The 20,005-nt window shown below is 46.1% G+C and overlaps 1 protein-coding gene across 1 annotated transcript in view; it reads right to left on the bottom strand.

The window, feature by feature from the left end:
- The window catches only part of SCUBE2 (signal peptide, CUB domain and EGF like domain containing 2), a 37,052-nt gene extending 19,794 nt beyond the window's left edge, over nt 1–17,258 (bottom strand). The window contains exons 1-11 of the mRNA XM_066186796.1: nt 17,244–17,258; nt 16,769–16,787; nt 16,165–16,287; nt 15,608–15,733; nt 12,637–12,771; nt 7,349–7,474; nt 6,930–7,046; nt 5,977–6,066; nt 4,784–4,900; nt 3,672–3,794; nt 2,006–2,122 (exon numbers count right to left, since the gene is read on the bottom strand). Of these exons, the coding sequence (XP_066042893.1) occupies nt 2,006–2,122; nt 3,672–3,794; nt 4,784–4,900; nt 5,977–6,066; nt 6,930–7,046; nt 7,349–7,474; nt 12,637–12,771; nt 15,608–15,733; nt 16,165–16,287; nt 16,769–16,787; nt 17,244–17,258 (1,108 nt within the window). The remainder of the gene's footprint in view (nt 1–2,005; nt 2,123–3,671; nt 3,795–4,783; nt 4,901–5,976; nt 6,067–6,929; nt 7,047–7,348; nt 7,475–12,636; nt 12,772–15,607; nt 15,734–16,164; nt 16,288–16,768; nt 16,788–17,243) is intronic.
- Nucleotides 17,259–20,005: the final 2,747 nt, after the last annotated feature.

Here is a 20,005-nt window from a genome sequence, read left to right as displayed (position 1 = left end):
ATAATATCCAGCCTCAGCAATACGATAAAAAATTAATAAAAGCAGATTCAAGTCAAATCTGTATTGCACTGTGTCTGGTTAATTAATATTTCTAATTGGGATTAAAGACAGAGAACATGGGCAGGATTCATACTTACCAATCCTCCAAAGCTACTGTGGAGCACTTTGGCTCTGTGGGCAAACACCACCACTGTGTCCCCCTCCTCTTTTGGCCCATTATCCAATTTTGGAGCCTGGTCCCGCCCAATAAATGCCAATCGGAGGAGAAATTATTGACAACAGAGCACATGCTGCCTCTGGTGCAAGCTTGCATGCCGATGCAAGATGCAGCACCCAGCAGTGCTGTGTCCCAGGGGTCAGCACTGGGGCCAACACCATTTATCCTCTTCATTAAACCTGGATGGTGGGACAAGAGTTCACCCGCAGCAAGGTCACAGATGAGACAAAACTGGGAGGAGTGGCTGATGCACCAGATGGTTGTGCCACTATTCAGAGGGACCTTGACTGCCCGGAGAAATGGGTCAATAGGAATCTCATGAATTTCAACAAAGGGAAATGCAAAGGTCTCTGTCTTGGCTGCTCAGATCCACCCTGAGGAGGGCTTCACTTCTCTCCCATAGATTTATGGCATAAACCGAGAAAACTGCCATCAAGAATCCTGTTGAATGTCCCATAAAGTTTGTGCCTCTGAGAGTACCTACTTCCGCATACACTTACCTCGATGCTAACAAGTTCTTGTCACTGCTGCCCCCAGACTAGATACCCTCTAAGTAAAACTTTGTTAGAAAACACTGTGAAACACATTACAAAGCCAGTCTGATTTGGGGAGAAATATGCTTTAAACAGAACTGAGACAGCAGGGGTAGGAATGAGCACCAGAGGAATAATGGCGAAAGAAGGCAACACCTTAAGCTGGTACTGCTGTCTAAAATACCACAAGATCAGCCCAAATCTTTGGTTGTCATTGTCCTTTTCTTAGGATGCCAACCTCTTGTCTCCAACACGTACTGACTTCTTCCACAGAGGTCATAAGGGGTATTCCCAGTATTCCATCAGCCCTGACCAGCCTGTGATTGCCAGTCCATGAGGGACTTACTGTGGCATGAGGATTAACATCTTCTGCACAGAGGTATGACAAGAAAAGGCCAATTAGCAGCCAACAGCCAAATTATAGTTCCTTTTCCTCACTGGTAGCCAAAAGGAATTGAATTAATGCAGAGGAATTAATCAGAAGTCATCTTTTACTGAGTAGAGCACATGACAGTGTTATTCCTTATCCAGATAAATTCCCATGTTCACAGTGGTGTTGTAGCCCTGTAATCTTATTTGCAGAATTTCTAGAGGCAGAGGGTAGAATAGACAGGCACACAGAGATTTCTGAACCGTTATCTCCAACTGTGCTCATTCTGCCTCAGAAATAAACATGTCTTACTCAGAATGCAGTAAACTTTGGAGTCATTAAGGTCTTGTCTAAAGCTTATATAAAACAAGTTCGATTTAGTGCCCCAGTTATTCATGTTTCCTCATGTTAATTCTGGGAATTTGTCACACGTTGAGGTGCGATGAACAACTTTCTCTTTCCTTGAACTGTTCTTGTAGGAAAGACATAACAATTTAAGAGTATTAATCTTGGCCAGTGTAAAGTGGTACTACATCAGCTAAATTCCAACCTACATCAGAGGAGGACCTGACATGTGCACAACAGCAACCTGCAGAACTGTAATTTTCAGAGTCATTCAGAGCTCCCTGTTCTTCAGGTCCCACCCCACTGAAGCCAATGACTTCTGCATGTGAAAATTGCATTGAATTATGGACTTCAGATCCAAGCACAAAACAGTTTGTCCTGACACTTACAGGTCCCTTTTGCACGCACAAAGGCATAAAGGCAAAATTGCCTGAGCAAAGACAGGAATAAACAGGACCAGCTCCTACTTCTTCTGTGTCTCAGAGCAGGTCTGTGGGAGCCCCTCTGTGTCCCAGGGTCTGTGCTGTGTCTGCCACTCACCTGCACAGTGTGTGAAGCCATACAGGGCGTACCCCCTGTGACAGGTGCACTCGAAGGTGCCGGGGTGGTTGACACACGTGTGGTCGCACGCCCGCTCGAAGGAGCACTCGTCGATGTCTGCAAGGTTTAAAGGCAGCCATCAGAACCTCTCAGGGAGCCCTGAGGAGCCAGCAGAGCTCAGCGACTGCAGGGATGTGCAGATTTATGTGAGCTAAGCAGATTCTTTCGAAGCACATAATGTAACATAATGAAATAACAGTTTTTTAAAAGAGCGCTTAGTTTGCCAAACAAGCTTTTCCTTGGCAAGACCGAAAACTGCTGTTACATTTTTACCATTATGTTTAAATCAAATTATTTCTCTTCTATGGGGGAAGAAAACTGCTGGCAAAACTCTTATTTCTCTCGGATTACTCTACATAGAAATGAAGTCTACAAAGAAAAGTATTGCCTTTGTTTTTCCCTCCCTAAATGAATCTCTATGAATATACAGTGCCTGATTTAAGCCTGCTGAAAATCACAGTGTTCTCTGAGAATGAACATTCATTATACCATCAAAAGTACCTAAAATTTCTGTGCTAGTACATTTTACATGCCAGGCAAGACGAAAAATGTTCACATCAACTTTGCTAGCACTTTTCATCAGTCTTTTTCCTTGGCCTTTGGCATGCAGCATGATAGCACTTTTGAAACAGTCTAGGGAAAGCAACAGAAGCGGCAGGGGAAAAAGGGAGATGCAAGTCTTTAAGATACATTCATAAACAGATTTCCTCAAAATAAAGCCCCAAACTATCTTGAAAATCAGATTTTTATACAGTAAGTTTTTTTCCCATATAACTAGTTGTCCTTCTTTGCCTATTTATAAAGGATAAGAATATACCAAAAAACCTAGGTGAAAATTATTTTCCCTTGGTCAGTTCGGTTTTCTGAAATTCACCTTTAATGTCAGCTGGTTGCCTAGGAAATCCCATAATTCACCATTTGGCTGACTGAATAGACATTGTTTCATCCATTCGCTTTTCCACAACCACAGACCATTTTGATCATCACATTTTTTGTGCATTTAAGCAGCTTAAATAGGATTGCTATATCTATATGTACAAACCACTATACAGCAAAGTAAATATGTTTTGTAGGTCTCACAGGAGAAATCCATGTGAAAAAAATCATCCTCAAATGCAAATGCTCCATGATGTTTTAGGGAACAGAGATTCCAGTCTGTCTACAGACCGATAATTTCATAGATCACATTATATCTTTTTCCTTTAATAAAATGAGCTCATGAAACTAAATATCCTATTAAGAAGAAATACTTTCACTGCAATGGTGAATCAGTCATTAAGATGGAGAGAGAGACATTGCCTAATTTGCCCTGTAAATTATTTTAAGATCATTAAGGCAGGGGGAAGCATTAACCGCTTGGAGAGCTCTTTAATATGATGCTGTCTCTGTCCCTTCCAGATAATAGCTCACTGTGCCATTTAACTTATCTCCTACAATAGCATCAAGCCAACTGTATTAACTCAACAGCTGTTTCAGAAGAAAAAGATCCAAACTGAGGAATGGAAATTATTCTGGAGTCCATTATCACTTCATCATTGTAGTAGATGTCCAAGTCACACTGATTTGTCCTACTTGTGTTGTACCATTGTCTCTCCAGTGCACATACCTTGACAGGACTTCTCATCTGTTAATAATTTAAATCCTTTTCTGCAGCTGCAATCAAAACTGCCAACAGTGTTTTTACAGAAATGATCACAGCCTCCATTATTGGACTGGCATTCATCAATATCTGTAACAAAACAAAACAAAAAAAGGGATTCAGCAAATAAACACAGTGCTTCAGCACTCAACCTACTCCCACCGCCAGATTCAGAAAACAGTCATGCCCAGTCGGTTGGAGGAGCCCAGAAACAAAATCTAGTGAGACTACAGCAAATTGTAAGGAAGACCAGATCCAACTCTTAAGAATGATCCAGCCCATTCAGCCCCAGGACAGAGTTATTTGCTCTCATTTAATGTATTACTGTCAGATGCATTTGGGTAATGCATTCATAAAAGACCATTCCCAAAGTTCTGTTTGGAAGCACTTTGACTCCGAGGCTCTCCAAGAGGTTTTAGTATTTTAAATATTTTCTCCATTTCCTTTCTGTAAGCCCTGCAGAAATCTCAGACAGAGGCTTCCTGAGCTACCCCATCCTTTTCATGGCAACATTAGAATGAGGCCTTTATCTAGTATTAATTGGCTCAGGCCTGGGGATTTCATCATTTTTGCTTAGCAGAACAGTCTTAACATCCAATTACTGGAAAAGCAATATAATGTACAACCTAACCGTGCCTTTGCTGCTCGCCAGAGCCCTCATTAGAGCTGCTTGGAGCAGTGTATATTTATAAAACACATCCTGTTTACACACTGATATTTACTTACCCACTGCTCTAATGCCCAGCTGGCTGCGGACTGGATACCTGTGAGCACCCACACACCCGCTGGCCCCTGCCAGTACTGACCTCTGCCTCACCATAGAGCTCTTTTAGCTCTCCCAAACCTGACCTCTGAAAAATGAGGCACAGGAGGTGGAAGTGGAGAGCAGGGGGGGAGAGAAGAGGAGATTCTCTGCACATGGTACACCTGATGTGAAGGAAACCCCAGCCTCTACCCCCTTCGGTCAGATCGCATACACCGGCTTTTCCTCTGCACACTCCCTTTGGAGATGATCATCTTACAGGACCTGGTAACACCTAGCAGGTGTTGGCACATGTGTCCAGGAGCATAAATCCCACCTTTGCATGTCTTGCCATCAAACTGGAGCGTGAATCCAACGGGGCAGCTGCAGTGGACTCCGGTGGACGTGTCCTTGCAGGTGCGGTCGCAGCCACCGTTGTTCACCGCGCACGTTTCTGGCCAACGAGACAGAGCTCAGGGAAATTTCCTCAGGGAAATCATAATGGTACCAGGAAACATCATGCAGTACAAGACACAGTCCCAAGCATGCTGCTATTCAAACATTTAGCCCAGAACACACGAGCAACTGCTAAATACACGTGTTGGCAAAGTCCCTGCTTCGGCTATTTCCAGGATTTTGTGGAAAATCTACAAACCAAAATACTGTATTCTGGGTATTCCATTTGTGTCTTAAACACAAATCCCCACTCCTTGATGATGAATCTGTTACTGTCAGTCAGTTTCCTTAAGCCCACACTGAATCCTGGCAGATCCTCTGACACTTCCCACCAATGAGACACCTGGTTACACTCAGCACTGCTAAATGAGTTTCCTTAAATCCCTCCTGACTCATCTTCCCATACTGCCTGTGCTCCCAGGTGCCATCTCAACCAAAGTTTGTTCCTCTAATTCCCCCCTATGCAAACTATGTCTGAATTTCACCAAACCTTTCTAGTGAACACTCCTAAAAGACTGTTCTTCACATCCAACCAACCAGAAATAACTCACTCTTTGGCATTCATCCTCTTGTCATCAGTCTAACCACCTCAGTCAGTCTAACAACTTTGCACTGACTGGATAAATACAATTTTACATTGCATGTATTGATTGAGAGAGCTGCAAGGAACATTTTTTAATGTCTGCCTTTTGAAATTTACTTTCTAGCTCTGTATCCTTGTTTTCTGCAGCATCAAGCATATGCTAGTTATTGTCAAGTTTTGAGACTTTACTGGTTTATTTCCTCCCAGTCTCTCATCTCACATGCACTACTGGCAGGCTGTATCCAACCTCCAAGGGGAGACAGGGTGCATCTTCTTTCTTCCCCTGTCATTCTTTTTGAAAACAGGGCTATTCATTTAGATGACTCAACATTAGGGAATAACACTATTTCCTTAAGAGAGAGTGGAACATCTCAGGCAGAATTCAACCCAGAGCTGAAGATTACCATAAAAAATCTAGAAAGCCCCACACTAATTCTTCAATCTAAAAGGTTTCAACAAGCAGCAGAATTATTTTGGATGAGCACTTTTACCCATAAGCAGCCGTCGCTTCACTCTCTTGTCCACATCAGCTGCTGCTGTGGTGTTTCCCTCAGAAACTTCAACAGCAGCTTCTTCCCTCTCTGTAAGGAACAGGAAAAAGCAAGTGAGTAAAGGCGCCCTGACCAGAACCCACATCTGATATCCAACACACACACACACACACACACAAACAGCTGGATCACACACTGGATCAGAGATAGTCAGAACTGACCAGGCAGAAAGAAATTCTTTTTAAAGAGCAAGTAACAATAAAAACCATGAAGATCCTACAGTCAAAACCATGAGAATATCTTGCTTTTGTGTCTTCCTTACAAGTCATGTTTGCTTCAGTATCCTTAACAAACCAAAAGATGTGCTACAGATGTAGTAAACAGCAGCAAGATGAAAGAACTAACTGAACTGTTCTGCTAGGAGTCCCTGTCATCATGTATTGTGGGCTGATTACAGCCAGTTATGCCTGAGCATTTGATTTCAATCAACACACAACAAACCCTTCCGGAGACTGGAAGATTTTATAAATCTGAAGTGCTTTCTTTACTGGATAACTGCCTTGCCAAAATTATACATTAATTGATTTCAGAGTCCCAGTTTTTACAGGCATACTCCTTGCTTACGCTGTCTGGCTCACACTACTGAAGAAACTGAACCTAAAATATCCTAGAGGGAAGGAAGTCTTCTTTGGTTAGTGACAGGCCTTGTGTTTCAGGGGAACCAGTGATAATTACAGGTTGCAGTAGTGTTAGGTAGCTACTTGAATAGGGAAGCATAACTTGCCTGGACCCAACCAACTCACACACTCACTATCAGGTTCCTTAATTCTGAACTCCTTGACATTTTCTAGCCATATGGTTATGAGGGGCATTACTCATGCACACACAGCACCACCACACCACCCTCGAGTTGGCCACCCACAGAAAACTACTCCCCTCCAGTGCACACTGACCCAGGCAGGTTTTTCCATCCACGTGCATGGTGTACTTGGGGTGACATCCACAGACAGGCCCATTGTCAGCATCATCACACGTGTGCTGGCAGCCCCCATTCCCGTGGTTACATGTCACTAGGAAGGAAACACATGTCACCCTCACAAGTACTTCCAGCACCTTTCAGAATCAGAATCATTAGGTCAGAAGAGACCTCAGAGATCATCAAGTCCAACCCAACCCTAACCTCAATTAAACCATGGCACCAAGTGCCACATCTAGTCTTTTCTTAAACACATCCAGAGATGGTGAATTCACCACGGAAGGACAGTGTGCAGTTCCACTGCCACGTTAGCTAAAGCATGCCAAGTCCCATTTCACTGCAAACAGAACACTGTTCACTTTGGGAAACCATAAGCATTTTCAGAATGTTGCCTACAAATGCAGCTCCTCTGGTTCTTGGACAGCTCAAATCCTGGTCGGCATTCACAGGCAACTCCTCCTTTGGGTGTTTCTCTGCAGATGTGGGCACAGCCATGGTCTTTGTTCATGCAGCTCATGCCTTCTGTAAAAAAGGAAAGGAACAAGAGCATCAGCATCCTCAGCAGCTCTGTGTGCAGGCAACAGAGTCAGTTCAATACATACACAGACTAAGCCTCCAGCTCTGGGAAGACTCTGCAAGGCTGGGACAAGAGGCTTCAGTTTACAGAGAGGAAAGGCAACAAGTCCAGTTCTGTAAAGTCAAGGGCCCCAAGGTTTCTCCTTTCGTGACTTTTTCTGTGCCCGAGTTCTTTGACTGCAAGGTCAAAGAGCAACATCCACAGATTTGTACAGCACCTGCATTCTTACCCAATTCTTTTTGTTTTAAACCATTTTGTTTTCAATTTTTTTCTGATATCAGTACATACCACCCAAGATAACCTCACTGCATATTACCACAGTGTTCTGTATTTCTATACACTTTTCCAGCTAGACAGAATTTAGTGCCAGTGCCTGCTTTAACCAAATGAAGACCCAGTGTGACACTAATGACTGGATTTCTTTTGCTACACCTCCTAAAACATTCTGTCATTTTTACCTCTGCCAGTTCATGCACAGCACTCAAGTGCCAGAATGTCTTTCCTGGCCTTTGCAAAAATATAAAGTCAATTAAACAGGGAGGAAGAGTTCCTAAAATTATTGCAAAAGCTTCCTTCCCCTTGCTCCATGGTTCAGTGCAATCAGTGTCTTTGCCATTGGCACAAGGTGGGTACAGTCCGTACACACACAACACAAAAAAACCCAGCAGCTGACTGAGTTACCCAATGGGATCATTAGACCAAATTAGACAAATAGGTTTTCTTTTAATGGAATACCACAGATTTTTGATTGAGTCCTCTACAGTGCTACAAAAGCAGGAAAGAGAAGACATCTGAATGCTCTCCTTGGGTGTACAGAGAGCACACCCTTGTCACAAAATACTCTGCCTTGGCACATTTGGCTTTAAAAGGACAAGTTACACCAAAGTGCTCTTTCTTCTCAGTGAGAGCATTCCATTTATGAAGACCAGGTGGAACATACTTTGGCTGCAGGGGGTCATCCCACACCACCCCTCTGAACTTCCCTGGAGCTGAGCAGACTCACAATCAGGAGCAGAAGGAAAGGGGTGACCATGCTGCAGAAAGGGGATTGTGTGATCAATCCCACACCCTATATATTTTTTAAACTTGCACAGCCCCTTTTTTCAGCCTTATTACTAAGTGAAACAAGCCCACTTGCATTGTGAGGCAGAAGTTGCCTCGTCACCATTATTCCACTCCACTTCAATTAGGTCCTTGTTCCACACTGCTATTCTCACCCCCTGGAGCAGCAGCCACAGGACCCTTTCTCTATTAAGACAGCTTTAAGCAACAAAAGAATGGACGTTGCAGAGCCCAGATTATTCTGCTCTACTGGCTTTTTGATTCCTTTCCCACAGTGAGGATTCTCCACAAGTCCAACAAGACAATGAGACTTCAAATCCTGCAGCACACAGACACAGCCCAAGGAGCCCACAGGAAAGCTGTCACCCATTATTGTGTCAGCCAAGGAAGGAGACAACCTACAGGCCACAAATTAGCCTCATTAGCACTGGTGTTTTTGTGAAAGTTCTGGTCTTAAGCATGCAGGATGGTTTGGTCTGTTAGCTTGGAGGGGTTAGAGAGCATTAAGAGAATTAGCAGCTTAGTTTCTTTTAACAAAGTTATTCTTTTGTCTCTATTTAGCTACCAAAGGGGAAGCTGTTAAAGCAGGTACTTTGGTAAAGTTCACTGATACCAAACAAATGGTTTATATGCTCCATTTGGGATTGCTCCATTCTGAGCGAGCAGAATTCAATCAGGTCTCCACAGAAAGCTAAAACTGCGCTTTCCACACCAGGATGCATTTTAATAACCAAGTATCCATTGTGTACCAAGGTACTCCACCAAACCCACCAAAATCTAGCTGACCCAAAAACAGTTTCATAGAAGACACCCACCTCCACACATTCCAGCACTTACTTTGGGACTGCTATTTGTTTCCAAAGCTGGTAGATCTCTCTCAGCCTCATTTTACAAGGCTGTATTAATGACATGTCTGTACAGCCATAAATGCAGTGTGGCTGCAAACTCCTTGGTGGACACAAAATCTCCCAGGTCACGTTGTCCCAGTGCTGTTGCAATGGCAGACTGTGGTCCAGAAACAAACCCCGAGCAACTTTTGGTCAAATCTCCTCACACGCTTCCTAGACACACAATTTCTCTTGTAGGACACCCTGCCCTACTGGCTCACAAATATCTTGGGATGGATGTATAGATGTCCCACTGGATTGTCCCACTCAGCCAAGAGAGGTGAATCCAGTGCCTACTTGGCTGAGCAGATCCTGAGCCAGGTGAGACCTTTCTGATGACTGGACTCTCTCGAAGCTACCCAGCAAACCTGAGATCTGGGCACTCCTGTCACTGACAAAACGCAGGCAAAAAAAGCCAGCACGGTATTTCCTTATCAGGTCATGCTAAATTAATCTCTTACATGTATGATCTGGCTGTAATTTTTTTTTTACAGAAGGTGTCAGGACAACATTCCCAGTCTGCTCAGAGCATTAAGGCTCCATTCAGGGCACGTTCAGCAGTCATTCTGTAGGACAGAGAGGGAGGATACAATGGTACAAAGAGCTACCAGACATTCTGAGAGGACAGAAAAACAGTGAGGAGCATCAGCACAGCCAGGACAGGACACCCCAGGAATGCTTTAGTCTTTCATCATGCTTTCTACAATTTGTGTAAAGGCACCTTTCCATAAGAGCTCTCTGGTTATCCCTGTTCTCTGCAGTCCAGGCTCCAAGAGCACCAGCTGAGATGATGCCACGTGTAGGAGTCCACACAGTGATCCAAAGTGTGGATCCTACATCCAACAGATGTAGATCCTTTCATCCTACAGATCCCCTTCATTCCCACCAGCGCAGCCCAACAAGCAGAGAGCTATGACTGTGAAATACCACAAGGGAGAGCAGCAAGAATTGCCATCCAGAGCAGTAGCAGCCACAAGGACGCACTACGTATTTAATCACAAAAAACTCTGTTTTCCTTCAAGTTTTTGTTTTCCCTAACACGGAGCAAGTTGAACCCACAATCAAGGTGCACATGCAAGGTTGCCTTGCCAGCCACTTTAACACCCTCCCAAGGTAATTCTCCCACGCAGATGAAGAGCAGCTCATCCCAGCAAGCTAAAAAGGAAAAAAAAAAAAAAAATAGGATTGTACACAACTTCCCAGGACACTTTCAGTTCCTGTGGTTTAAACTCCAGTTCACTCTGCTTCTGTGTATTTAAAGACCAATATTGCAGACCACAGGGAAGGTCTCTCAGGCATTAATATATGAAGAATTTTAACCGGGCTGGGAAACAGGGAGGGAAATATTCCCTCATTTTACAGACAAGAAGTAAAACTGAATAGACGGGCTAGGCAGTAGGAGCCAAAATCTGCTTTGATCAATGCTGTGAGGTCTCAGAACCAATAAAGTACAAACGCTGAGCAATGCATCCACAAGGCAAAGAACAGAAGTCCCAGAAACGAGCAGAAAAGCAGAGAACAAAGTGAGGGGAAAGATAAAGAAGTGAGATTTGGCTTACAACAGAAATGCCTACCCAAGGAAAAAAAAAAAAAAAAAAGGAAAGAAAAGGTTAAAAAAAAAGGTGGGGAATCCCAAGCAGCACTTTACAGTAATGAAGTGGAGGGGAGGGGGGTGGAAGGAAAACAGTCTCAGCATGAAAACCTAAAAAAATTACTTTTAAAGAAAGCAAAACAAACACTTCAGTGTTTTACTAAGAAGAAAAAAAACATATCAGGCAAACCAGTGTACTGACAATTTTTCTTAAGACTGGTTTTGATAAAGACTTATTTTAGTAGATGGTTTTTATGGAAAAAAAATCCATCTTTTGTCCTGGTTTTTTTTCATTTTCAAAGAAAAATACCTATGTTTAGTGGATGTTTGGTATTTTGAAAAAAGGGCCTTTTTGAGGAAAAAAAAAGTTAAGAGAAACTAAATGCATCTTTAAGAAAAGAGACAGAATTCCAAACATACAAATAAGGAAGCAAATATTAATGAAAGGGAATGCTGCTGCTGTCAGTTCAAGAGAGTAGAAGGTACCAAGTAAGAAAAAAGAGTTGGAAGTTTTCCTCTCTTGGCATCAGATGAGACAAGAAGTTCAAGCAACAAATTTCTGTCCTTAGAGATCTCCTCCATGGATGCACACGAAGTCACATCCCTGCTACGCTTTGTCCCACCACTGCTGTCCTCCTGCCTGTCCCCACTCCTGGCCCAGCCCCTGCAGTGGCAACCTGAGCCGTGGCCTGAGGAATTACCCGAGGGACCAAGCCCAGGGCCAGAGGAGCTGAGAACACAAATTCTCAATCCAAACAAAAGATCAATTCAGCCCTGTCAGATGACAGCCACCTCAGCACCCTCATCTGTGGATGGCCATATATGTCTAGAAACGTTGATGTCTTCACTTTGGGGATTTTTAAAGTGAGATTTGTTTATTCATGCTCAGATTCCTCTTATAGTTATGCCAACAATAAGCCATAGATTAAAGAAAGCCTTGCAGCTTTGAGTCCTTCATACTAAGATTTTCGCTGTACAGTTCAATGGACAACTCCCTGATCTGAGCAACCACTTTAAAGCATTCCCTAAGGGCATCCAAAATAATTTTGTTCCATCTGATGTCTAATTAGATATCCAAGACTCTGATCTCTCAAAGGTCGCTTCACAAAGGTTTCACTCAAAACAAAGCATGAGATTTGAATACCTTTGGGGCTGACAAACAATAAATCTCCTGGCTGAAACCTAAACACTGTACGGGGAATCTAAAAGGTATCTGAAGGTAGTGCAGGTATTGCCCTGTAATTAAGCCAGTGAAAACGCCCAGAACTTCCATTTTTTGCCATTCCTTGGATTAGGACACAGTTTAGCTGCACAAACAGAGCACCAAGGACACCGGCAGCACAGCAACACAGCCTTTAACAAGCTCAACACGGCAGACACGCACTTGGGATCAAAGAGGAGGAAGGGATGCAGCGTCTTCAAAGCCACTTAGAAGATCCTGACACACCGCTCCTTTTGAAAGCAGTGAGGACTTCAAGACCCTTCACATCAACCTAAAAACACTTCCGAGGGTGGTTTAGGGTTGTCGCCTCGGCCAGACGCCACTGCCCGGGGGCGGGGGCGGTACCTTCGGAGCGGTGGATGCAGGTGTGCTGGTTGTCACTGAGGAAGAATCCCTCCTTGCAGCGGCACTCGTAGCTCCCCACCGTGTTGACACAAACGTGCTGGCAGCCCCCGTTGTTGAACATGCACTCGTCTGTGTCTGAGGGAGAGAGGGGGAAAAGACAGAGATCAGCTCAGTGCTCACACCAATCCACGGTACAGACAGATATCAGCTCGGGTTGGAACCACCCAGGCAGCCGAGACACCCCAAGCTTCTCTGTGGTTGCCGTTGTGCTGTCACCCTTAGGAAACTGCATTTCTGCTGCTGCTCCTCCCATGTCTGCAGTCTGCCTGAGCAGCCACAGGGCTCCCAAGAAGTGCTGGCCAACCCAACCCAGCAGAGTTGATGGTTACAGCTAAGGCAGAGCAGCCTCAGCAGAGCCAGATCAGGACCCCACCAGCCAGGGGAACATTCCCTGCCCCTCAGTGCAGCTCCACTCCACAGCTCTGGCACATCCAGCTCAGCTCCATCTGGCTCAATGGGACAATGACTCTTTGGTTCCAAACCCATCCAAGCTATAAAAGGTGTTTTCCCAGAAAGATCCACATCCTGAAGCAAAGGTGGAACAAGAAAAATTCAAACCTCAAAATAAATTCAGCTAAAAATCTATCCCCTGCTCCTTACTTTCACCCTATCTAGAATTCACACACCCCATCTGTTCTGGTGCTTGGTTCAGTTTATCATCCTCCTCCCTCAAGTCTAGGACATCATCACTCATCATCAGGGCTGCTGCTGTGTCGACTGACTGCGGTCAAGGACAAGAGCAGAAGTTCTGGAAGCAGTTTTAAGCTTGATTTTGCAACATTCAGAGTCTCAACAACACCAGAGAACGCAGAAGGGTTCTGCTTGCAAGATACCCAAAGAGGAGAAAAACTTTAGCTAAGCCTCTGAACGACAGGATGCCCATCCCAAACACCAATTCTTTGGGATTTTACCCCTTAATAAGCACAGGTCGTTTCTAACCACGACTGTCACATACTTTTTCTAGCCTAATTGTCAGAAATTTTAACGGTAACTAAAAAACCCTCGGTGCCTTAAAGACAAAAGGAAAAATCAAGGACAAGTCCTTTAAGTCCCTTAAGAACAAGGAAAAAACCTTGTTGAGGCAAAGGACTGGTCTCATTTGCAAATTCATCTGTAACATCATGTTTGCTCCCTGTTCTGTTCATTGTTCCTGGCTAATACTACAATGTTTTTGATTTAACATTGTAGCATTTCTGGCAGAAAACAGCTGTCTTTTTTTAAAAAAAAGGAGAAAGAAGGGCTTTTAGTAAGAAGCATAACATAGTATTACAACAGATTTAATGTCCACTGAAGGCAGTGAGTAATCCAATTGGATGCAAAAGAATGTGACCTGCTGCAGAAAAAGAGCGGCTGACATATCTCCATCACAAAGAAGCTGAGTATTTTAGACTTCTACAGTGATGTGAATGTGCAAACAATCATGAATAAACAGCCACCACGAGTCTTTAGTGCTACAGATTTGAACTCCAGCAGATGTTTCTGTCTTACAGACCTTGGAAAGCTTTCAAAAAAAATCATCTCTCTCCAACAAGTAATTGTCTATTTGGCTTAAACCCAGGCACACAGCCGAGATCTTCAAAAATAAGGGTGAGAGGAGGGCAACCCTGGCGTGAACAAAGTAAATAAACAGATTAAGAGAAGATGTGATCCAATTTGCTGCATGCCAAAATATTTATTTAAGGTTTACATCACAACTCAAAATTGGCACATCAGTGGTAAAAACCTCATTGTACGTCAATGACATTTTGTTTTATTTTATTTTATAGGTCTGCCATGCAATACTGAGCAGTTTCCCAGTGACATAGCAGGTGGCAGGTTTTGGTCTAAGTTATGTCACTGGTCACAAACAACTCAGCTGAAGTATGCCCTGGGTACAAAGAGAATACACACATGCCTTTTGGTGCCACTGTCAGAGGCAGTGTGCTCCTTCACATCCAGCCCTTCATGGTAACCTCAACTGAACTCCTCTCTGTGTTTATACAAATGCAAGAATAAGATGGATGTTCTGTTATTTTAAAGTATCTGCAGATATTTTGTTTCCCTCCTTACTTTATTTAAATATTTGGAACCTGGTGAGTTCACCCTCTCCTCCACTTACACTGTAGAAAGCTGGGCATACAACAGGTTCCCAGCAGGTAAAACCCAACACAATCCCACTGAACGCTCCAGAGTTTTCTCATTTGTCCCAACAGAAGACACAGCCTAGGGATGGTCTGACCCCACACACCAGTGGGAAATACCCATCCAAACTAACTTCAGTTATGCAGAGAGAGCAAGGTTCCCTCTGACTGCCCTGGGTAAGGAGGTGTGTCCGGGCACATCCGCATGGAGTGCAGCAGTGGAGAAAAACTGAGCCACCTCTGAAAAAGCAAATGGCACAGGTAGCACAGGGCTGAGCCACACAGGGTGCCCAGCTGGGGTCCAGAAAGCAGGACAGCTTCACCAGCTCGAGGGTTAGTCCCTCTGTTCTTCAGTGTCCTCCATCAAACACAGCTACTGCACACTCCAAATCATCCTCTCCTTTTACGAGTACTCAGAGTGAGAAGCCCCCACACTACAGTTTTATTTGAGAGAGAAGATCCCTAAGCCTGAAAATACACCTGACAACTGATCCTGAGCTAACTCTGGAACAGAGAGGACAAAGATAGCACATGTTCCTTTATATAAACTCATTCAGCACGATAATAGGTGACATTTGGCACACTTAGACCCAAAGCACTCCACAGAAATACAGCACAGTTATCCTCGTTTACAGAGTGGAGAAAGAGCCACTCTGGAATGGTACCTCAGTACCTGAAAATCCTTAGCCTCACAAGCAGCATTCTCTCTATGAACTGACTGATTGCCATGTGTTCCCCACGGATGCTGTGTTCCCATCCACACTCACACTGCCCATGAGCACACTCCTCACCCAGGCAGTTGTGGCCATCGTGAGCCAGCATGAAGCCATCGTAGCAAGTGCAGCGGTAATTTCCTGGAATGTTGAAACACTCGTGGACACAGCCCCCATTGAAGTCGTTGTCACATTCATCAATGTCTAAGGAATAAAGCAAAAGTCAATATGATGGATGCTTGCCTGAGTGTTATAGACAGAGATGTGACTGCCTAAATGTGAGCAGCAACTGCTGTCCAAAATCATCATTGTCTTGCAAATACACTGTATTTAATGCATTTCTTGCTGAATGTTTCTGATGACTGAGAAAACACCCTGAAACCCCCTTGCAGCTTTACCTTATATTTTTTAAGGCTGCTGGTTAAACAACAAACTCAGTATCAGGCTGAGTGAATGAACAGGTGAAAATCCATGCAAGGTTTGCCTTTGATTTTGTAAACAAGAAGTAAATCAGGCGACGAAACCATCACTATTTTGTTTTAAAAATCATCCTTTGTTATTTTTAGTGGCTCTGTTTTCTTAGAAATGCTCCTCCATGCTGACACAGACAGAACACAGTGCTCTGGTCCCTTTACCTTCACATTTCTTCCCTTCGCCAGTGTAACCCACTTTGCACATGCACTTGTACAGCTTGGGGGTGTTTTGACAAATAGCATCTGGGTGGCAGTCGTCCAGCTCCAGGGCACACTCGTCCACATCTGTGAAAAGACAGCAGGCTCAGGAGGGATGTCAGCAGGGGGAGAACAGAGCATGTCTCCTGAACACATCCCTGAGGAGATGACAAGGCTGAGCACCTCTCTGGGTGCCCACAAGAACATTGTGGGGTTCTGTGTGTCAGGACAGAAACACGCAGACACAGCATCTGCATTTCAATTTGTGTCATATTCTACCTATTTGTATGCAATTCAGATAAGACCGTGGTAAGTGTTTGTGCACGTTCATAAATGCATCCAAAGCAATCTCCTAAGGGTTAGATGTTCTGTGAAATTCATTGATAGTTTCACAGAGATTCCTCAGAGATTGTTAACCCTTCTGATTAACAAAAGACAGTCATCAAAAGAGTTCTTGATCACATCCATGCATCACCTGCAGGAAGCCAAATGACTTCTAAAACAACAAGGGGAGTTGATTGAAATGTACTTTCAAAGTCACCACTAACAAGTTAAAAGACTGACTTACCATTGAACAGATGTATAATCTTAAAATATTTTTTTAAATACAAGAATAGTATCTGGGGAGCAGCATTGCCAATTCACCTGGCCAGCCATCTCAAAGCACAGCAAACTGAAGCAAAACATCCAGGTGGAAACTTCAGAGAAGAGGAAATGAAGAGAAAGGGAAACACCAACAGGAAGAAGTCCTGGAGATGAAGAAGTGTAGACAGAAGAGGAAGAAAAGTTACAGGTAGCAGAAGACATCAGCACAAGTTTTTCATACAGCAGAAGAAAACTGAAGCACGCAAACAAGATTTCCAGCAACTGGCTGAAAGGAAGAATTGTAGAAGCAGCACCCCAGGCAGGTACAAAAAGTGCCTCCTAAAACAAGAAGTAGTGCATGAGTATCAGCAGAAAGTGACTACTTCAATAGTCAGTCACTTTTTATGGTGGGGATCACTTTCCAAATGGAAATTTCAGCCAGCACTTCTCCCATTTACAATTATACCATTCATCCTGCTTTTTTTTTTTTTCCCCCAATCACAAAATATGCCTGTAGGTACTGCAGTAGCTGCCAACTGTAGAAAGTGTTCACTTGGTTTTAACTCCTAAAAGGGTTTGGCAGCGGGAAACAAGGCAAAGAGCCAGTGTTAGAGCAGCAGTGCCTTCCTGGCTCTCAGGTGCACACGGCTCCAGCAGCAGCGATGGGCTCCCCAGACACTGCCACCAGAAAAGAAGGAGAAGGTGGCAAACAGCTGGGAAGAGCAGCGGAATCTCCTCCTTCTCAAAGCTGAGAAGGCAAGCCATTTAAAAATAGGGGAGGCAGTGAATAGAAGGAACAAGTCACGCAAGGAAGGGTGCAGGCAATAGCTGAGGGGTCTTCAGCTAGTGGGACTCAGGTAGGTGGGGCAGAAAGAAGGGATGGGCAGGGAAGAACAGACAGGGATCATCAGCCACACGTGCTGGCTGCGTGCCCTCGGCACCGCCAGCTCTCCCCTGCCCTGCCCGAGCCAGGGGCACACACCTGCCCCGCCAAGAGGGGTCCCAGAGAAACCACAGCAAGGAGGGGGCTTCCCCCTAAGCCAGGACACAGAGACATCAGCCAGATCTCGTGCCAGCGGCAGCAGCACGGCAGCTCCGCTGGGTTGTTTTTACACCGCCCCTCTGTGATGTGCGGCGTGCGGTAAAGAACCGCAACAAGAAGCCGCATCACTAATGCATGCAAAGGCGTGGAAAAGAGGGATAGGAAAAATCCGTAGGCACAGAGAGCGAGATTTCCCCTTGCAGTGACAGGATCCTGAGCAGAAGAGAGACCCTGGAGGAACGAGATTGTGAGCAAACATCGCAGCCTTCAACTTGGCAGGAGGAGGCGGCGGGAGAACCCCTGGGCTTGTCCCGCGGGGAGTGAAGGCAGCTTCACCCTCAGCACACGCCGTTCACACCCCGCTTCCCCAGGTGCCCCGGCCCGGGGCTCTCCCCGCTCCCAGGGCAGCGGGAGCCGCCGGGAAAGCGGCATCGGCAGCACCCGCGGAGCCCGAGCGCCCCGCCAGCAGCGACCGGGCACGGCCCCGCCGCGGCCGCACCTCCCACCGGCACCGGCCCCGAGCCCCTTCCCCTCGCCGCCGGCCTGAGGGGGAGAGCCGGGACCGCCCGGCGCCCCCGGGGGCAGCCGCTGTCCGGGGCTGCGGCGAGCGGGCAGCACCCAGCGGGCAGGGACCGGGGGCACCCACCGGGCAGGGGAAAGGATCGGGGGCACTCACCGGGCAGGGGCAGCGCGGCGGGGCCGCCCGGCGCGGGCAGCAGCAGGAGCAGCAGCGGCAGCGCCCGCGCCCCCGTCGCGCCGCGGCGGCCGCCGGACCCCATCGATGGCGCTGCTGCCGCTGCCGCCGCCGGGCGGGAGGAGGCGGCGGCGGAGGGAGTGTCTGGGGCGCCCGGCCCGCCTCGCACTGACAGCGGGCGCGGGGCGGCGAGGGCTGGGCGGGCCTCCCCCTCCCCTGCCCTGCCCGGCCCTGCCCGGCCCTGCCCCGCCGCCCGGGGCGCGGTGGGCGCTCCCGGCACGCGAACCGCCCCATCCACGCCCGTGGAAGCCCCGGCGGCCGCCCCGGCGCCCGCACACCTGCGGCGCTCCAAACACAGGTGTCCCGCGGAGCCGCTGCCGCCCGCAGGAGCGGGAATACCTCACACGCGGCCGCGGGTGCCCCCGGCAGCGGTGCCGGAGCCGGGACTCCCCGCGGCCCGGAGAGCATCGCCCGGCGCAGAGACAAGCCCGGGCACGGAGCCTGTCGCAGCCCCAACACACGCGACGCGCTCCAGCCGCATTTGCGTTCGTTCAAGAATATAATATTGACGTGTTTACCGTGTAATTACACCCCACTGCAGAGCGTGAATCCCCGGCTGAAGGCCATGCCAAAACCCACGCATCACCCCACCCCCAACCCGGCCACGTCCCACCTCCATTCCCAGCCAGGGATTTCTCACAGCTGTCACTCCTTTGGCAGGTAAAAATGGCTCATACATTATTCACTGAAATTATAATTTCCTAAATAATGTCTGACCTTTCTGGCTGCGAGCAAAAGCAGGCAGTATTCTTTTCCACCCCTCCCTCCCATCCCCATTTCACTGCCCTTTCTCTTTTGTTTTGTTCTGTGAGAAATACCGAGCTGTTCCTAGTTGCAAGGGCGGTTTATACACATTAGTAAATCTTCAGAATGAAACTTTCCCTCAGTCTTTGTCTTTGTTTCCTTAATGGCAGCTATAAATTACCGCTCTCCTTTCTCACTGGAGCATCAGGCTTCATTGCTTTTGAAATGATCAAAGTTATTCTCTTTTTAAATCCAATGAGAAACAACCTTTTGTGTCTCCTGGACGGTTTCAAGTCTTAGTCAATCTCATCTATAAATACATAAAGCTGCTCATTAAACACTCCAAGGATTCTCCAGCCCTGCACCATACCCCAAACCCCTCCTCCCCAACAGAAAGCAATAAATGAATAATGAAGGGGGTTTCTCAACAGTTTCCATGATCTCATGAATAAACCATCATACTTGGGGTGGGAATTGGCACACCTGCACATCTCTCATCCGAGGGTATCGCTCGAGGTGTCTCCACACACAACTCTCCCATATGGACTCTCGAGAGAAGCCATCTCCCATCCAGGCACATGACTTCAAGCCACCTTACAAAAAGGATGGGATGTATTTCAGGCACTGTCCAGTCAAGTTCCCTCAATGAAATTGACCAGTATTAATTTAATAAACTTTCA

This window comes from Chamaea fasciata, unplaced genomic scaffold, assembly GCF_029207755.1.
Source record: "Chamaea fasciata isolate MVZ Bird 193981 ecotype frontalis unplaced genomic scaffold, bChaFas1.0.hap1 SCAF_7, whole genome shotgun sequence".
Taxonomy (NCBI): Eukaryota; Metazoa; Chordata; class Aves; order Passeriformes; family Sylviidae; genus Chamaea; species Chamaea fasciata.
The sequence above is the reverse complement of the archived record's forward strand: the minus strand, read 5'-3'. Positions and strand labels throughout refer to the sequence as shown.